Source organism: Protomyctophum bolini (assembly GCF_963924005.1).
Source record: "Protomyctophum bolini genome assembly, chromosome: 15".
In the NCBI taxonomy this organism is placed as follows: Eukaryota; Metazoa; Chordata; class Actinopteri; order Myctophiformes; family Myctophidae; genus Protomyctophum; species Protomyctophum bolini.
This window is the reverse complement of record NC_137876.1, coordinates 22,888,024-22,904,729: the sequence shown is the minus strand read 5'-3', so window position 1 is coordinate 22,904,729 and position 16,706 is coordinate 22,888,024. Positions and strand designations below refer to the sequence as shown.

At 42.0% G+C, this 16,706-nt stretch overlaps 1 protein-coding gene across 1 annotated transcript in view; it reads left to right on the top strand.

Moving 5' to 3' along the window:
- babam2 (BRISC and BRCA1 A complex member 2) overlaps positions 1–16,706 on the top strand; it is a 99,208-nt gene that overhangs the window by 5,066 nt on the left and 77,436 nt on the right. The window contains exon 4 of the mRNA XM_080783457.1: positions 7,603–7,697. Within this exon, the coding sequence (XP_080639583.1) occupies positions 7,603–7,697 (95 nt within the window). The remainder of the gene's footprint in view (positions 1–7,602; positions 7,698–16,706) is intronic.

Here is a 16,706-nt window from a genome sequence, read left to right as displayed (position 1 = left end):
AAAAAGTAGTTATGAAACATGCGTAAACTAGGAACGAAACAGTGGAATATCTATATATAGTTTCATTATATAGATATTCCACTGTTAACGTTCTTAGCTTACGCATGTTTCATGATAACTACTTTTTATGTATGTGATGTATTGCCATGCTTTTTGTTCTTGCTTAATGTAAATCGCTCTGGATTAAGATCGTCTGCTAAATGCCTAAATTGTATATTGTACAAGCTCACAATGCTCACACGTTGTGAGGAATGTGACCTTGTAAATAGACTATTTTCAAGTATAAATGAGGCATTACAATGCCATCAAGGCCTGCCAAAGTTTTTGTCGACTAAATCAGCTGTAGATTTAATTGACTAAAACGAAAACATTCAGATGACTAAAATCTGACTGAAATGGAATTATATTCAAAAGACTATGACTAAAACTAATTCGCCTGTCAAAATGAAAACTGGTCAACAGTAATTGTCATTGTTTCTCTATGCTAAATCTTTTTTTTTAACCAACCAGTCACAAAGTAGCTGAGATATGCTGATGAAAACAGAATCCAGCTCAGCCTGAGAACAGTGTCTGTCCTTGTGTACTGTCTGTGTCCCCTCATTGAGTCATGAGGCCACTTGTTTCCCTAACTGGCTACTTCCCATTGGTAATGACACTAATGAAACTAGCTGGCTTATTGGAAGAATAAAAAAACAACCAGGAGATATTCCGTTTTCTATCCACTGCAGTCATTGTACCCTGCATTGTACCATGTACCCTGCATCAGCCTACTTACACGTACTATAGCTGTATAAAGCTTCCGTTTCTAATACTTTCACTCTACCATTTACAAAGTGAGAGTGAGGACTCTCCCTTTCACAAAAGGGAGAGTGATGGAAAAGTGTCCTTGAGCAAGACACTGTCCGAACTCTTAAATTCTCCCCATAAGTACGTTGGTGCCTTACTGTACATGATTGCCTCTGCTGTCGGTGTGTGAATGGGTGAAGAGTGATCTACTCAGTATAGTAATGCACATTGTAACGTGCTTTGAATAAAGGCGCTATAGAAATGCAGAATATTTACAAAGCAGAGTGAAACCGATTTATTTTCCTTTTTAAAATAAATAAGTAGCTAGTTTCATCTGAATCACAACAATTACAGTCTACTGTTTGCTTTTATTTGGATCCTGTTTGCTGATGATTAGAGCTCCATGTTTATACAGTATATCTCAGGCACAGAATATGATTTGTTTAACTTTTGAGCACTACAGACTACACGTGATAAAAAAAACACGGTGTTGTTTTTGTGACTCAACCATTACTGGAACGGTGCCTTGTTTGTGATTGGAGTCCCACATTTAAGACTTGCTTCATGAGCATTGCTCCTGAACCTCTGAACGGAAAAGCCACAACATGTTAGGAAGTAATTATTATCTCGGTGGAGAATGATTTTAATTTGGTGTTTCTGGAATTATAGTGAATCATGAGACCAATTTGACACACGCACACACACGCATACACAAACACACACACACACACACACACACACACACACACACACACACACACACACACACACACACACACACACACACACACACACACACACACACACACACACACACGCACGCGCACACGCCCTGTAGCAATATTGTATGTTTGCCATTTTTTGATTTCATCATAGCAGTACATAAAGCAGGTCATTGTAACCAACTGGTTGGGTGTATTTATCAGCTGACTTGAGTGGGCAAAGGTCTACAGAAACTTGGGCGTACGATCTGTCAAGGTGATGAATGATGTCCGAATGGATAAATTCAGTTGATGCGTATATGGGTCACACCAGGTCATTTACGTATAAGAAAACAGAATCTAAACAGTAGGACCCTTTATTTTTGTTAGCGCCTATAGGGCGCTAGGCTAGTCCCTCCAATCAATGCCTGGCTTTTGAAATTGTCATATGGCAGCCAAGTCTATGAACTTTTATTTTTACAGCACTTTAATTCATTAAGACCTGGAACGCACCTGTGTCGCCTAAGCTTTTAACCACAACTGATATACAAGCTCATAGCGTGGCATCAAGTGCCGCGCTACGAGCTTGTAGATCTGCTATTTTTTTAATCTTGACAATGTGACGCAAATCGAATTAATATATATATATTCTTTCACAGCGAATGTTTTTATCTCAAATCTTTGCTTCTGGGGGGGTCCCTTCCCTGGAACAAAACATTTTCAGATGGGGGTTGGCGGCAGAATACAGATACTTTTGAGGGCCCTGACATGAAAAAGTTTGAGCACCACTGACATAGAAACAGTTTTTTTCAGAAATCTGTTAGGAAGAAGAAGACATTTGTAGAATCTGGTCTCAGGTCTTAAAGGGTTAAACAAACATTTCCAAGCGCCCATCACTTTTTTTTATTGAACTTCCATTGGCAGCGTCTACTACTGAATCAATGACAATATTTCAAAGATAGCTGAAGAAAGCCATATAGGAGAGCTGGATTGGAAAAACTGGTTTTTTTCTGTGTGTTGAAATACTGATCACCAAGTCATTTGAACAGATGTCTATTCATTTAAGATTGAAGAAGCATACACGGAAATTGAAGCTTGTATGTGCAGGTGTAAAAACATTCAGTGATGATAAAATATGTCGTAAATAAAATGTTACTCTTGAGTCTTACAGCTCATTTGGCATTCTTTCCCTTTTTAAAATGCACTTAGATCTTTCCACATAAGATGACATTAGTATGCTCACGAGTGTTTCGGCAGAAATTACATGATTTACACCACATCTTGTAGAAAGTAATTAGGCGCTGGCAGCTGTCATCTGCTGACATCTGCTGTTTGTCATTGTTTTTCTTTTCTTCTACAAGGAACTGTGCCTTCCCATGGGAATAAACAAGACTTTGCACACCTATGCCAAACTTCGTCATCTGGCATTTGTGGAGCAGTCAATCTTCATAAAACATAAATTCTGACATCTCATCATAAGTGAAGTCTTGATGAAGTACACACATTCTTAGGATTGTGTCTTACACTAGTTTGAAATCTACCCTGATGATTGCCCAAGTCATAAGTGAAGCCATCAGTGGTTTCTCACTTGGAGGGACCTCAACAATGTTGCCTTTGGTGTTTGAGGCTGTGAGCTCAAGACACTGGCGATGCAGAATGACTGACTTAAACTTATCTATTCGGCCATTGTGCTATTATCTGTCTTCTTCTCCTTCTCCGCCTCCTTCGTTCCTCCTCCTCCAATCAGGAAATCTGCCTTCCCATGCATGGAAATAAAACTGCACTCAGGTCCAGGCTTATCTGTCAACAGCAACAGCAACCTAAAGTTTAACAACTTCGTTGTGTATATTAATTGTGTTATATAAATCTTATCGATTAGCTTTTGCATGGCTTTGTGTGTTTCATGTCATGATGCTCTGACTCTCAACTGATGGTTCATTAAACACATCATCATAAGAGCGTTGAGTTCTCTCTTCCCCCCCCCCCCCCCCCAGCCCTCAAGCAAGTAGACATAAATGGTGTCATCTTAAAAGTGAGCATTAGTGAGGACCAAATATATGAAGATGGGATGGAAATCTGTGACATGGTCCTTTTACATGCCATCTCCAGGGACCCCCCCCAGAAGCAAAGATCTATGCGATAGTTTCTCCATGATGGCAATGACATATGAAGCCAAAGAAGAGATGTGTGTACTTTGCTCTGCAGGGATCTAGGGAATATTTGTCAGTGTGGGGTCCATCAGGCACCCCCAAGGGTTCCCCAGTTAACCCATTTAGATTCTACAAATGTCTTCTAAATCCTGACAGTTTTCTGACAAACGAAACCCATGTTTCCATGTCAGTGTTTCTCAAACATTTTCATGTCAAGGACCCCCAAGATTATATGTAATTGGCCACCGATCCCCATCTGAAAATATGTTGTTCCAGGGACCCCCCCCCCCCCCCCCAGAAGCAAAGATTTGAGTTAAAAACGTTCACTGTGAAAGAATATTCAAAGATTTGCGCCACATTTTCAGGATTTTTCAAAAATAGCAGCTATATTTCTGAGCTTTTATTGGGATTTTGACCACACCAAAGAAATAATTCCCTATCTCCAGCCTGCTCACACTACTCTATGACTTCTCTGGGTACAGTTACTCCTGCTCTGACTCTCTTCTTCTCCACTTCTTTCACCTGTAATTGTGTGACTAAAGTTTCTGATGCCATTGGTGACAAAGGATGTTCTAGACCTTGGTGAGGTAGAATAGAATGAACAACATCTAATACAGTACTGTACATAATCAGGCATTGTGCTGTGTGTGTGTATTAGAAACCGGCAGAATTGTCAGTATTGTAACATGGTATTGATGACACAAATGTACAGTACATGCATATAGCCTATGCTATCTTAGCTACGTGATGGTGTAAAAATCACACCCATGTGAAGTAATCAATTATTGACCTTATACCAAACTTGAAACATACCATAGTTACGTCACCAAGAATAGTGGTCCCTTATTGACCAAGGGTTTCCACCAACATACCGAGAGCCGATTTGCTCAGACACATAATATGACGTAAATTCTCCATTCATTGTTCAATGGCATTTAATGTTTGCGTTAACCCTGTAAGACCCAGTGTTGCTTTTCGGTAACATTTTTATTTTAATGAATTTCACCTAAACGTCATCATTGATGTTCATTGCAATGCCATTGCAATGGCATTGGTCATGATATTTGCATATAAATACCCCCCACAGAGGCTGAAATTCACACAAAAAATAATAATTCTGGACTCTGTGCCATTTTGAACCTATGATTTTAACATAAGTCCTAGTAGTACAAAGTAGTAGTAAGGTTGAAATATCTTTTTTTGCAAGTAGAAATATATCCGGGTCTTATAGGGTTAAGACAGAATCTACACTGTAGCTGTTTATATGAGGGGCTAGCGCCCCTCAAAAACTGAACATTCTATTTGTCATTGATATGTTTGTTTTGAATGTTTAACATTCACCCAACGGTGGCACTGGCAGCAGACCTAGCAGGGGAATGAGGAACAAAATGCCATTGGCATGGCATGCAGCATTGCTTCTTCTGATTTTACTGGTTGATGTTCTTTCCTGTGATTTAGCCTGAGGAAGAGTGTTTGTTTAGTCAAGGATGCAAGGCCTTAGGTTTTTTTTTTCCTTCACTCCCCCCCATCCATCCCCCCCCCCCTTCTTTCTTTGCCAGTGTCTGGACCTGCCTGCCGATCGCGTGCAAGAGCATGGCACACGCTGGCAGGGAACTGGGCTAAGCCCCCCCACTCACTCCACCTCACTACATCTGCGGTCGGCGCTGCTGCTACACACTGATTGGTGCCCTTCGCTGTTATTCTCTTATTAGCTTGTTATTGACCAATTATTCAGTTCTCCAGTGCTCTGCCGTTGTTTGTCTGCCTGATTGCTTTGTAAGGTTAAAACATGTGTACAAAGAACCTGATGCCAAGGCCTCTCCGTTTCCTTACAGCTTCCCCCTGGGGTAGGGTTGAGCCTGTATACTGGACCCACATGTCTGACTGGCTTCCAGGCCCTTTGTAACAGATTTACAGCACATCCTCTCCTCTCCTCTCCTCTCCTCTCCTCTCCTCTCCTCTCCTCTCCTCTCCTCTCCTCATTTGACACTTTCCCACTGGAAAAACACTGCCATATGTGTATATGTTTGTCTCCTCTTGCTCATGTCTCCGGCACAATCGCAGAAAAAAGCAGAACAGAACAGCCTAGAATGGCCAGGAATAGCATTGTGTAACATAATACATAACATTTGAACACCGTGAACCAGCCTTAATTTCTATAGCTGCACAGTGCACACCGTGTGATAGGCTGTGTGTTGTGTTGTCTTGTCCTCGCCTGAGCCCATTTCATTTTTAACTATTGCATCAGTGCTCACTCACACTGGCTATTACTGTTTGCCAGTTCCATTAAGCAGCTCCTCTGGTTTTGCCATGTAAAACTGTCCCAAAGTGCCCTGGGGTCCTCGAGGGAGGGAGTTCCAGGGGGTCCCCAACTAAATGATAGTTAGGAACCAAATGGACCCTTATGGGTCTGTAATTCAGAGAGTGTACAAATGGAACCAAACGGACCCGTTACACACTCAAGAGTTAAATTAACAATGATTTTGCGATACAACTTGGGGTCCATGCAGTCTCCCAGAGATAAAAATGCCATTAAATGGGGGTCCGTAGACTAATGCATGTCCAAATATAATGAAATTATAATGGTTGAGAATCACTGCTAGAGCCGTGATACAAATCTTCTCTTATGGGGTTCCCTGGCACATCTTTTCAAACGAGCGTCCGCAGGCTAATAAATGTCGATTTAGGGGTCCTTGACATGAAAAACGTTTGAGAAGCACTGCCCTAAACCCCACTGTCCCCAGTTTGAGATGCATTACGTCACTGGACCACCATTTGATTTGATACAATATTTATCTCTAGGACACCAGTCCACAATCCTTGGTGTCAATTGAACTCTTGAGTGAATAAATGGAACCAAATGGAGCTGTAACCGTCCATTCCATTCCAATTTGACACTCTTTTGAATTACACAGCCGCAAGGGTTCATTTGGTTCGTAACTGTCATTCCTTTAACCCATTTTGGGGCGGGAACCCCTTTTGGTGTTTTAAGCATTATGATCTACAAGCTCGTAGCACGGTACAGAGTGCCGTGCTACGAGCTTGTAGGTCTGCTATTTTTGAAAATTCCTGAAAATGTGGGGCAAATCTTTGAATATTCTTTCACAGTGAACGTTTTTAACTCAAATCTTTGAATATTCTTTCACAGTGAACGTTTTTAACTCAAATCTTTGCTTCTGGGGGGGTCCCTGGAACAACATATTTTCAGATGGGGGTCGGCGGCCAATTACATATAATCTTGGGGGTCCTTGACATGAAAATGTTTGAGAAACACTGACATGGAAACATGGGTTTCGTTTTTCAGAAAACTGTCAGGATTTAGAAGACATTTGTAGAATCTAAATGAGTTAACTGGGGAACCCACTGACAAATATTCCCTAGATCCCTGCAGAGCAAAGTACACACATCTCTTCTTTGGCTTCATATGTCATTGCCATCATGGCGCAACTATCGCATAGAGGAGATGGAAATCACTTTATTTTATGTATATGTTTATGAGTGCCATACTTCAAAGGTGGTTTTCAGTGGTAACCAAATGGACCCTTATAGATCTTTAACTCTTGAGTGCGGGACATGAAACCATATGACCCGTATGGGTCCATTTGGTTTCAAAAGTTACATTATTGTTAAACATACTTAATTACTTAATTTGCAAGAGGTCTACACAATTAGAGAATGTAGAAGAATTGTGATTTTGATCAATGGCTGCCCGCTATCTCTCCTATGGTACCAACATCAATACAGCAACAGAATATTCTACGTTTTGGGTCTGAGAGGCTAAAGCTTGTCCGTGCAGGCTCGAATGCAGAATAAATACTGGACCTTCATATGAAAAGGGTTGAAAACCACTGCAATACTTGTTCAACAGAGGGTGCAAGATGCCTTTTCCTCCCACCAGATCTTGTCTAGCGCAGCAGGGCACCAATGTGAATTATTTTCCTCTCTCTCTGTGTGTTCTGTTGCAGGGGACATCATATTCAACACTCGGTATCCCGAGCTACCGCCAGACTTTATTTTCGGGGAGGACGCCGAGTTTCTACCTGAACCCGATGAACTACCGGTGAGTTCTATTGTCTTTATTATTGCACACGGCTCGGTTGGATGCTCGATTCTGATTGGCCAGTCAGTCACGGCATTCTGCGGTCTGCTATTTCTCCAAGGAAGGGTAAGGGAGACCGCCTCGTCTACTTGTATTACTCTACCAGTGGTGGGAAGTAACTAAGTACATGATGTACTTAAGTACAAGTTTGAAGTCTTTTTGTCATTTTACTTTACTGGATATTTCTAATTTTCAATACTTACTACATCTCAGAGGCAAATATTGTACTGTACTCCACTACAGTTATTTGACAATTTAGAGTTACCACAGTTACATAACCACTTCAGCCCTATATAATACACTGGCTATTTGAAAATCAATGTTTGTAGATCGGCTATTTTTCTACTTTTGAAAACCTGAGAAAGTAGACTTTCTGCATAATGAGTACTCTATTGGTGCTGTAAGGACACTTTTCTACAGTTCATATTGATACTTTATTCATTTTACTTCTTCCATCACTGTACTCTACCATACAGATTGGTTCCAATAATGTTTCATTCATTGCAGCTTTTAAGTGCAATCTTTTATCATAGCCTGTCACACCAATGCGGCGTGTGGGTGTTTTACAATTAATTTATGTCCTCTATTGCGCAGGAAACAAATTTGCCATTGGGTTTGTTTTCTGTCATCCCCCCCCCCTTGTTAACACTAGAGTTTTTGTCAGTTTTCAGTGCAACGTGATGCCATTTTGTGGTCTGAAAACGTCAGACAGATGCTTCAAATTGCTGATCGTAAATGCAGTGTACTGTACAGTACAGTAAGTACAGTGTACTGACGCTAGCAGTAAGAGGGAGATGAATTAGAGCCACATCCACTATTGCCAAGAGCAAAGCAACTCAGAGAGAGAGAGAGAGAGAGAGAGAGAGAGAGAGAGAGAGAGGTCAATAACGTAGTTATTTTGCATTCCTTTACATCTTACTTACCTACAGTATAGACTTAGTTCCTCCCGTTCCTATTGGAACATTGATCTACCTGTACCAGTAGATGGCACAGGTTTTTCTGGTAGACCACAACATGACATGTCCCTAAAAATATAATAAAAAAGGGGCATCTGCATTAAGGTGACTTCACTTGATATCAAAAAGGGAAGCTCAAACCCACAATGCAATACTTTGTTTTCAAGAGTGTATCGCACAAACGTATATCATTACAAAGTCATAAAAAACCCCTACTAATTCCATTTCCCTCTCTATTTTCAGCAATGGTATAATATTTTTTTTGGTGAGTAGATGTGTTTGAGCTGGTCATTTGGAAAGTAGCTCTCAAGCCTAAAATGTGTGGGCACCCCTGCTTTTTCATGATAACATAGATACATAGGACATGTGGCAAATCTTCAGTCGTGTAACCCTCTTTACCTGGAACTTTCCTGCTGTGATTATTATTATAATTTTTTTTGTCAACAACAATGAAGAGAATAAACTTAAGTCATGACTCGGTTACAAGCAAGTTACGTAACGTATGCCAGTATGAGGGAGTTTGCTAAGAATGTTTTTGTATAGAGATAAAGAGCGATATATTATAATCTTATAATCGGTGATCAACAGTATCATAACCATTTATTTTTCTGGTTGATCGGTAGGCTGAAGCTAAAAGCGTATTTGTTTGTGCCCATCTGTAAAACATGTTATTTTGTTATTTATGTATCTTTTAATGAGTAGTACTATGGATCCCCACGGATCAAGGTTACGATTGTAATCCACTGAAGTTTATTCCATAGAGCGTTTAGCTGAAGATAAGATGGTCCACTCTGTAATATACACTTCTGACCATGGACACCGAAATGTTGTGAAACAAGCGCTTCTTGGGTCAAAAGTAAACATGCTTTATAGTTTATTTTGCACAACTTTAGACATGCACCTCTTATAGAGACACTTTAAATGTAATGTAATGTTAATGACGTTTAGAAGATTTAGAACCCTTTCCTGGGGTCTTTGTGTGTGTATAATATGTGGTTTTAGATTGTGTTCCTCGATGAGAAACAATTGATTTTTCAATGGAGAAATCAGTTGTTGACGTGACCGTGCATCAAACTTTAAATGGTGGATTTATTTTTATTTTTTATTGGGGTACCACAGAAGAACAAGGGAGAAAAGTCATGTGGCGACCCTCCTGGGGGTTCCAGTCAGACCCACAGGCTGAGTACCACTGCTCTAACTGACACTCACAGTGACAACCCCACAACCCACACGCACCATGCGTCAAGTTTCTGACAACCAAGTACAGGCTTAGCTTGGAGACGGGTGGAAAAGTCCAGACCGTGGACATGTTTTTCAGAGACACTGAGCGACAGACAGACAAGGCACTCTGGGCCTTGGCAAGGTGCTATTGTTGTTGTTGCTATTAGGCTACTATAGCGCTCTCAGTTGTCCACCATGCTATTTTTAACGCGGCCTAGCACAGGGAAGTTAAATTCCCCTGCCTGTGTCAGAGTCTGGGAGACAGGAGGGGCACTATTGCTCACCGTCTCGTAAATCCAGCTGTGCACATAAGGGGAAGTACCTCGGTTGAGCCAGCGCTTGGCATGGCAGCCCCCCGTTTGTTTATTCTATTGCTTGCATTCTTCCTCCGTCTTTCTGCTCATGCCTTCATAATCCTCCCTCGTTTTCGTTCTCTCTACCCCGCCGCGAGATCTCCCCCTCACTGGCCTAAAGTAATCCCCCCCCCCCCCCGTACATTTTCAGTAAGTCCATCCCCTCGACTCTGTAAAGACGTGCATTCCCAATAGAATCCTTACTTTTTTCCCCACCATACACCACAGGAAATGTGGGGGTGACAGTGCTCCGTTTTACCAGCAACAGTAAAATGTTGAGTGACGGTGTGAATTTGGAAGGAGCCACGTGTAAACGCATGAACCTATAGTCCCTATGGAATACTGTGTTTTCATGAGCCTGTTGATCACCGACACAGCCCAGACCGGTTTGGACAGTGCAGTCATAATAATAACTCTACCCAATAATATTTAACCACTTTAAACATTGCTTTTAGAAAATTCATAAAAAATACTTTTGTTTTTGAAAAGATCAGAGCTCACGATGCGTCACGTCGCTGGGCCTGTCGCAATTATTACATAATCGCCTAATCGCAATTGTTTTTGCATAATCGTCAATTGTTTGCAATTTCCATGTTGAAAAATGTCCATACGTTTTCAAACCTTTTTCAAGAATTGCAGAAACAGCAGATCTACAAGCTTACAACACGGCACTTTGTGTGTTGAAAGCTTGTTGTAACTATTTCCGCTATTTTGTAAATATTTTGGAAAGAAAAAATATGAAACATTAAATGTGTCAGTGATCGTTAATCACAATTATTTGTGTGACAATTAATCGTCAACTTAAATTTGTAACCATGACAGCCCTACACATCAAGATTCAACTGTTGAATGAAACCCTATTTGGTTGACCGGAGTACCTCTGGGCTCTGTACTAGTGTATTGTCGGTTTTCTGTCATTGTGGGGAAAGCTTTCTCTGAAAATAGCAAAGTAGCTCTGGGCTGGTGAGCTTGTCGATCTGCTACTTTCCATGAAAACTTTCCCCACCATGCGGGTGCTGGGGTTTAAGTATAGTTAACATACTCTGGTTTAACTTTCCCCACCATGCGGGTGCTGGGGTTTAAGTATAGTTAACATACTCTGGTTTAACTTTCCCCACCATGCGGGTGCTGGGGTTTAAGTATAGTTAACATACTCTGGTTTAACTTTCCCCACCATGCGGGTGCTGGGGTTTAAGTATAGTTAACATACTCTGGTTTAACTTTCCCCACCATGCGGGTGCTGGGGTTTAAGTATAGTTAACATACTCTGGTTTAACTTTCCCCACCATGCGGGTGCTGGGGTTTAAGTATAGTTAACATACTCTGGTTTAACTTTCCCCACCATGCGGGTGCTGGGGTTTAAGTATAGTTAACATACTCTGGTTTAACTTTCCCCACCATGCGGGTGCTGGGGTTTAAGTATAGTTAACATACTCTGGTTTAACTTTCCCCACCATGCGGGTGCTGGGGTTTAAGTATAGTTAACATACTCTGGTTTAACTTTCCCCACCATGCGGGTGCTGGGGTTTAAGTATAGTTAACATACTCTGGTTTAACTTTCCCCACCATGCGGGTGCTGGGGTTTAAGTATAGTTAACATACTCTGGTTTAACTTTCCCCACCATGCGGGTGCTGGGGTTTAAGTATAGTTAACATACTCTGGTTTAACTTTCCCCACCATGCGGGTGCTGGGGTTTAAGTATAGTTAACATACTCTGGTTTAACTTTCCCCACCATGCGGGTGCTGGGGTTTAAGTATAGTTAACATACTCTGGTTTAACTTTCCCCACCATGCGGGTGCTGGGGTTTAAGTATAGTTAACATACTCTGGTTTAACTTTCCCCACCATGCGGGTGCTGGGGTTTAAGTATAGTTAACATACTCTGGTTTAACTTTCCCCACCATGCGGGTGCTGGGGTTTAAGTATAGTTAACATACTCTGCTTGCTTAATAAACTTTCCCCACCATGCGGGTGCTGGGGTTTAAGTATAGTTAACATACTCTGCTTGCTTAATAAACATTTCAGTCACTAAAATGTGTAATCTTGGAGTAAGAAAAATATACCGTAGGCATACACCCTAAAATACAACGAACTAAATTCATCTGTGAATACCTTTGGCAATAAATAGTCCCTAAAGTGCTTGAATTTCAGTGCATTGTTACTGGGGGTAAAAAAGCAACAGGTTTCAAGCCATTTTCTTGTCTCAGAAGGTGGTAAACACACGGTCTAATTTTAGCTCGTCTCTCAGTGCCTAGCTGAATTCCTCATGTCTCAGCAACATGTTCCTCTTGTTTATAGCCAGCTAAGGGTATCATTAGCCTCCTCTGTTTGGCTCTGTGTTTTTGGCCCTCTACTCAAAGGGGCTCGTTGCAGGTTTGTGTATCCATGTTTCTGTTTAGACAAGAGACATCCATCGCTGTTCTCTAATCCAGAAAGGTTTAGCGATGTGCTAAACAAAGGCACACATGTGATGCACATTGCACACATGTCGAACAAGGCCTATCTATGGTGGGGAACTCGAGACAACTTCCTCCACCAGTTCCCCCGTACACAGCAATGCAACATTATTCTAATTCTGATCATTATTATAGTCGACTTCGTTTCAGTGACTGGAAATCATCCTACTTGTATGTAAATCTTTGCCGCTGAAAGCCCCACGCATATGCGGGTGTGTTAACCAGTTAAAATCGGGAAAGAATCTGTGTCATTTTAGCTATTATAGCAATGTATTTTTTTTCCTGAAAACCCTTAGAACAATGGTTTAGAACATTGGTTCTCAAAAATAGCAGGTATATATCAGTGATGTAAATAGGTTTTCAATGTAATGAGTCCCGGGTTGCAGGGATGGTCTTTTAGATGAGTCCCAGGGACATAAGTCCCACTTCAACAACGTTATTATTATTATTTTTTTTACAAATTGCAGCATTACTCCCATTTCATTGTATATGGTTATAATGTGGTTATATTCATGTAGAAAACAGAAGAAGGTTATTATAACTAAAGCTAGCAAAATAAACTAGAATAAAAAACAGTACAGCAGTGCATCCCGTGGATGCAGAGGTCATTGTTTTATTGCGTCCCTTAACTATAAACTGCGTTTTGGGATGCAAAATGCACCCTACAGTATTTTAAACTCTGATATAAGCTCACAGAGGGTCACTTCGTGCCGCGCTGGAAGAAAGAAGAATCTTAAAGTGTACGTTTTTCATTATTTTAACACACATCTTCGCTTCTGGGGTGGCGGGGTCCCTGGCAATACAATATCATTTTTTTGGGGGGGGGTCCTTGGCACGAAAATATTTCAGACCTACTGATTTCTAAAGCATTTGTAGAATCGGCCTCAGGTCTTATAATGGGTTAACCTTCAAAGCATAATAGTATTGAATATCAGTGTATAGGAGTGATGAAAGAGACAGTCTGGCAATGTGAAGAAAGGCTACAGTGCATGCCGTTGGCTACACGGAGTATAAATGGGAGTGGCCAAGACTGTGCGTCTGTCTGTCATTGTGTGTGTACTTCTATTACTTTTGTGCAGGGCCACACATGTACAGCTGGCAGAATTTGAGAAATAGACGTTGCAAGGACACTTTCCCTCGTTCTCGTTCAACACCGGCGCACAGTACTTAACCCATTTAGACTTGAGAAGGATTCTACAAAATGTCTTCTAAATCATGACAGTTTTCTGAAAAACCTACGTCAGTCGTTCTTAAACTATTTCATGTCAAGAACCCCCGGAATTATAATGTATTTGGCCGCCAACATGGAACAACAATATCCCCTCCTCTCTCTCTCTCTCTCTCTCTCTCATTAGCAGGCAACAGTACAGCACTATCTCTCTTTCTGGCACAACAGCGCCCCTACTGGTACTAATAGTCATACTCGTGCTCATTAACACATACATAGTTGAACACATAGGCGGACACGGACATTGCTGTTTGTTGGAGTGGTTACACCACTCAAAAATAAAAAATAAATAAAAACGTTTTAACTCTGGCTTTGGGGCTAGGGTTAAAAATGTCAAAATTATAAATAAAATAGCATTCATAAAATCACACACAAAATCAACATATTGTGTGTGAGTGTGCATTTGTGCGTGCGTGTGTTTGTGTTAATAAGCGTGTTTGAGGCGTGGACATGCAGAAGGCATGTTGTGCAAGAGAGGACAGGCTATTGAGACACATCTCTTTTGGTAAATGAGAAATAACCAGTAAATTATGTTTGCGTACAGTATCTTTTATCTGTTGTTTTGACCTCACCCTGCTCCTTCTCCGCTCACCACGCCAACCTTGCAGCGCAGAGAGAGAGATACCTAGATTAGATTAGACTAAATTATTTGTTTCATGTTTCCCTTCCATTCTGCGTGTTTGTGTCCCAGTGTGAACTTGTCTCACACACACACACACACACACACACACACACACACACACACACACACACACACACACCTTCCTTGACCTGGCGGCCACAGTCGGACCGGGCCGACGACTGATTTAAATGAATTGTTAGCACACCTCCCTTTCCAACCACTTCTAGGTCGTGCCTCTACTTACTTTTAAAATTCCCTTTATTGCGACCAGGTCGCATTTACTATGAGAGTGGGCGGATTCCTGTTCCCAGGAATACCCAAAAGCCTATGACAGGAATACAACTGGGATTGGCTGCCCACGAGCTGCTGGGAAAGCATCAGGTCAGGAGGAGTATAGGGGGAAATGACACAGGCAGGATGGGGAGGTGGGGGGGGGTGGGGGTGGGGGGCTCCTGCGTAGTTAGATGTTCTATTGCATCACTGCGGTCTTTCTCTCCCCCCCCCCCCCCCCCCCCCCCTATTTTCGAGTGACTCACTACTACGCACCTAACTGTGTATATGTTGCATAAACATCTCTTTGCTTGACATGCCCACCCGGCGTAGACGGTATTATTAGCGATTGCATGTATTTGCTTGTTCTCTTTTTTTTAACATGCAAGGAGGACTAGAAGTCAAATGAAGCTCATCTTTCTTTCAGAATGCATGCTCTATGTTTATTCTGTACGGTATTATTTACACAGGGGAGCTGTTTGAGATTTTTATTTTATTTCTAGGGGGGGGGGGGGGGGGGGGGGGGTGACCTCCCCTGCTCTTTTCTGAACGACCTTTCAGCCGTCACAACCCCTTTTTTGCGTTTCATTAATCCACCCGAGCCAGATCAAGGGGAGGCTCTGGGCTTTCTGCGCGGCAGCGTCTCACATCTGGAGACACTAAACCTCACGTCGGCCTCATGTGGACTTTCATGTTCCGGTCACACACAGTAAGCAGTCTGGACAGAGGCTATGGGACATGAAGTAACAAATGTTATACACATTATTGGCCCCCATGCTGGGGCAGCGACAAGTGTGTGTGCGTGTGTGTGTGTGTGTGTGTGTGCGTGTGCGCGTATGTGTACACTACAGTATATGCTCAAAGGCACCTGTGAACATTTATCTATAATTGCCCCTTTTCTTCTTTCTCCTTTACCTGCTATTCCTTCCTATACCATTTGTCTGCCCATCTGCCCCCTTCTTTTGTGTGTAATGTATCATTTTTCTGGTCTAGACTTGTCCAGAGCTCCACTTAGCGCTAAACAACACAGGGATTGGGATTTTCCCCAGTGTTTTGCATCTTTCTCAACGTGTGTGTGACTGTGTGTGTGTGTGTGTGTGTGTGTGTGTGTGTGTGTGTGTGTGTGTGTGTGTGTGTGTGTGTGCGTCTGCGCGCGCGCCCTGGGGTTAACCTGGCTCTCTACATGACTTCGATATCTGCCCTATCGACATGTTCCCACTCATCCATCCTGCACGCACGCACACACACACACACACACACACACACACACACACACACACACACACACACCCCACTTTTCTGCCGTATAGACAAGCTGGCTCTGTCTAGTTATACAGGAAATTCCAGAATGGTCCTCTGCTGTTGCGTTGTGCTATACAGCAGGCTGTCTTAGCAGGCTCTCTCCACCTGGCCAGCCAGGAATGACTACCTAGCCTATATTTGCCTGAGTCGCCAGGCCTGTCGTCACCCCGGGCCTGGGCAGCGGATAACCAACCCATTTGAGTTGTGCGCTCGTGACCGCAGCAGGAGCGAGTGCAGAACCATTACTAGTGGTGGGAAAAGTACTCGCGTTCTTTCTTTTACTTAACCCATTTTGACCTGAGATCAGTTTCTAAAAATGTCTTCGTGGTTCTTCGATTTTTCAAAAAAATAGCAGACCCTACAAGCTCGTAGCGCGCCACTCGGTGGCGCGCTATGAGCTTGTAGATCTGCTATTTTTCAATAGCTAAGGCAAAAGGGGTTCCCGCCCAAAATGGGTTAAGTGAAAGTATCCATTTTTTAATGTAGAAAAACTCTGTAAAGGTATTTTTTATAAATAAAATACTTTTGAAGTACCAAAAGAAGAATGTACTCCATATGCAG